This window comes from Amphimedon queenslandica, unplaced genomic scaffold, assembly GCF_000090795.2.
Source record: "Amphimedon queenslandica unplaced genomic scaffold, v1.1 AMPQUscaffold_12793, whole genome shotgun sequence".
Lineage (NCBI taxonomy): Eukaryota > Metazoa > Porifera > Demospongiae > Haplosclerida > Niphatidae > Amphimedon > Amphimedon queenslandica.
In genome coordinates this window covers 27,559-29,592 of record NW_003546971.1, presented here as the reverse complement: position 1 = coordinate 29,592, position 2,034 = coordinate 27,559, and the positions used below count along the sequence as shown (strand labels likewise).

General features: G+C 35.0%; 1 protein-coding gene across 1 annotated transcript in view; it reads left to right on the top strand.

Annotated features, from left to right (window-relative positions):
* LOC100635287 (tyrosine-protein kinase receptor UFO-like) overlaps positions 1 to 1,782 on the top strand; it is a 2,610-nt gene extending 828 nt beyond the window's left edge. Inside the window, exons 7-10 of the mRNA XM_011408796.2 lie at positions 968 to 1,080; positions 1,132 to 1,297; positions 1,347 to 1,489; positions 1,542 to 1,782. Of these exons, the coding sequence (XP_011407098.1) occupies positions 968 to 1,080; positions 1,132 to 1,297; positions 1,347 to 1,489; positions 1,542 to 1,668 (549 nt within the window). The 3' untranslated portion in view covers positions 1,669 to 1,782. The remainder of the gene's footprint in view (positions 1 to 967; positions 1,081 to 1,131; positions 1,298 to 1,346; positions 1,490 to 1,541) is intronic.
* Positions 1,783 to 2,034: the final 252 nt, after the last annotated feature.

The window sequence follows — 2,034 nt, the reverse complement described above, 5'->3', positions numbered from 1 at the left end:
GTAACGAATAAATACAGCAGTTTTTGGAGAATAAGCTCTTTTCACGATCGCTCCATAGACAACCATTGGAAGTAGGACTCCAAAATGGCGGAAGGAAAATTTTACTTTATTTACGGCATCACAATGAATATACTTAAAATTCTATGAATATACTTAGCACCAACTGGTCTATAGGCATGCATTATATCAAGAGTGGATAATTATTTAGGGAGAGTGTCTAACCTGCCTATATTCTGTGATACCACAGCGCGTATGTTTACATCCGTTTTTTGCAAGTATACAGAGTTAATCTCAGTAATCTTCAAATTTATGGGTGTGGCTGATAAAATGGCGCTTGAAACATGCAGGCAACTTTAAGACTTATATCCATAGGCGTATCTAGCCTTCTCCATCTACCAGGGCACTTAATTAATTATTCATATAATTAATTAATTATTCATATATCTAATTAATTAATCATACCTTTAACTATTGATTGGGGCAATTTGGGCAAAGGCATTTTAAATTTAAGACCTATAGCTGCCCTGGTGCTTGAATAAACACTTGTAACATGTAGGTGTGTGCTAAATTATTGTGGTTAACAGTGCTACCTATTGTGGTTAACAGTCCTCCCACTGTTACAATACTGTGTATAATACAATAACTAATGAATATAATTATGGCTGCAAATTTCTACCCGGGCAAAGCCCGTGCTTGCCCGGGTCCAAATACGCCTATGCTTATATCTCCACTCTGAGGATCATGTAGTGCGAGAAACAAGCAGGAGCAGACGGGAATATGTTCTTCTAATGGTTGGCTCTTTCTTATTTGCAGCTTTCTGACTTGGAATCAGTATAAGGACGCAAGAATGGCTACTTGATGCTAATAACCATCAGTGCTATGTAAACTTGCGCACTGTGGTATCACAGATTATAGGCGGGTTAGACACTCTCCCTAAATAATTATCCACTCTTGATTATATCCATAGATCAATCAGTTGCGCTCCCAGCTACTGTCAGTATGTTTACAAATTGGAAAAGGAATGCAATACTTGGCAGGAAAAGGTCTAATACACAGAGATTTGGCTGCCAGAAATTGCATGTAAACATTTTTATTAATTGAAACTACTCAAATTTTACTAGCTCATCACAGGATTGATGAACATGGAAACATAAAAGTGGCTGATTTTGGTCTCTCTAAAGATGTCAGTGGTAATGTTTATTTTCGGCAAGGAATGTCAAGTGGAGTTAAACTACCAATCAAATGGATGGCTATTGAAAGTATAGAGGATGGTATATTCACTGAAAAGACTGATATAGTAAGAGAAATAAGTATATGCATTACTATACTCACACACATACACACAGTGGTCATTTGGTATTACAGTATGGGAAGTGTTTAATGGAGGGAAGACACCTTATGGTGGGTTTTCACCAACATGTGTTAAGACTATGATATCTGATGGATACAAACTTGAAGCACCTTCAAATTCAGCATGCAATGATGATATGTAAGGAATACATTAATGAGTTGAATTATTAGTATAATCATCATGCTTATAGATATCAGAAGACAATGCTAAAGTGTTGGGAGAGGGATCCTAATGAGAGACCAACATTTGCTCAAGTTGTGACAGATATTGATACATTGCTATCAAACAGTGTTGGATACTTGGACCTTACTAAATGAGTCCAATTAAACAAGACACATCCTATGCATACACATGTACTGGTATTGTAGCTATATTTTGTAGTGTTAAGCATTATCTTCAGTTTAACTAGCCTCATTAAAATCATTATAAATTCATGTACTTAAAAAATTTTTTGTTGAAAAACATTGCAAATCACGGACAAATCAATACGGCTGTAATTTAAATCTATTAATGTGGAATATAAATAGCATTGGAAATTGCAGCGTCAGGTTAAGTATACCACAATGTCATCATGAACAATACCATATAGCAGGAAATTTTCATTGTTTATTTTAAATGTTATTTACTTTAAACAGTGTTGTTTAAATTTAAAAGCACTCAACGAAATTTCCTAATACAAATAG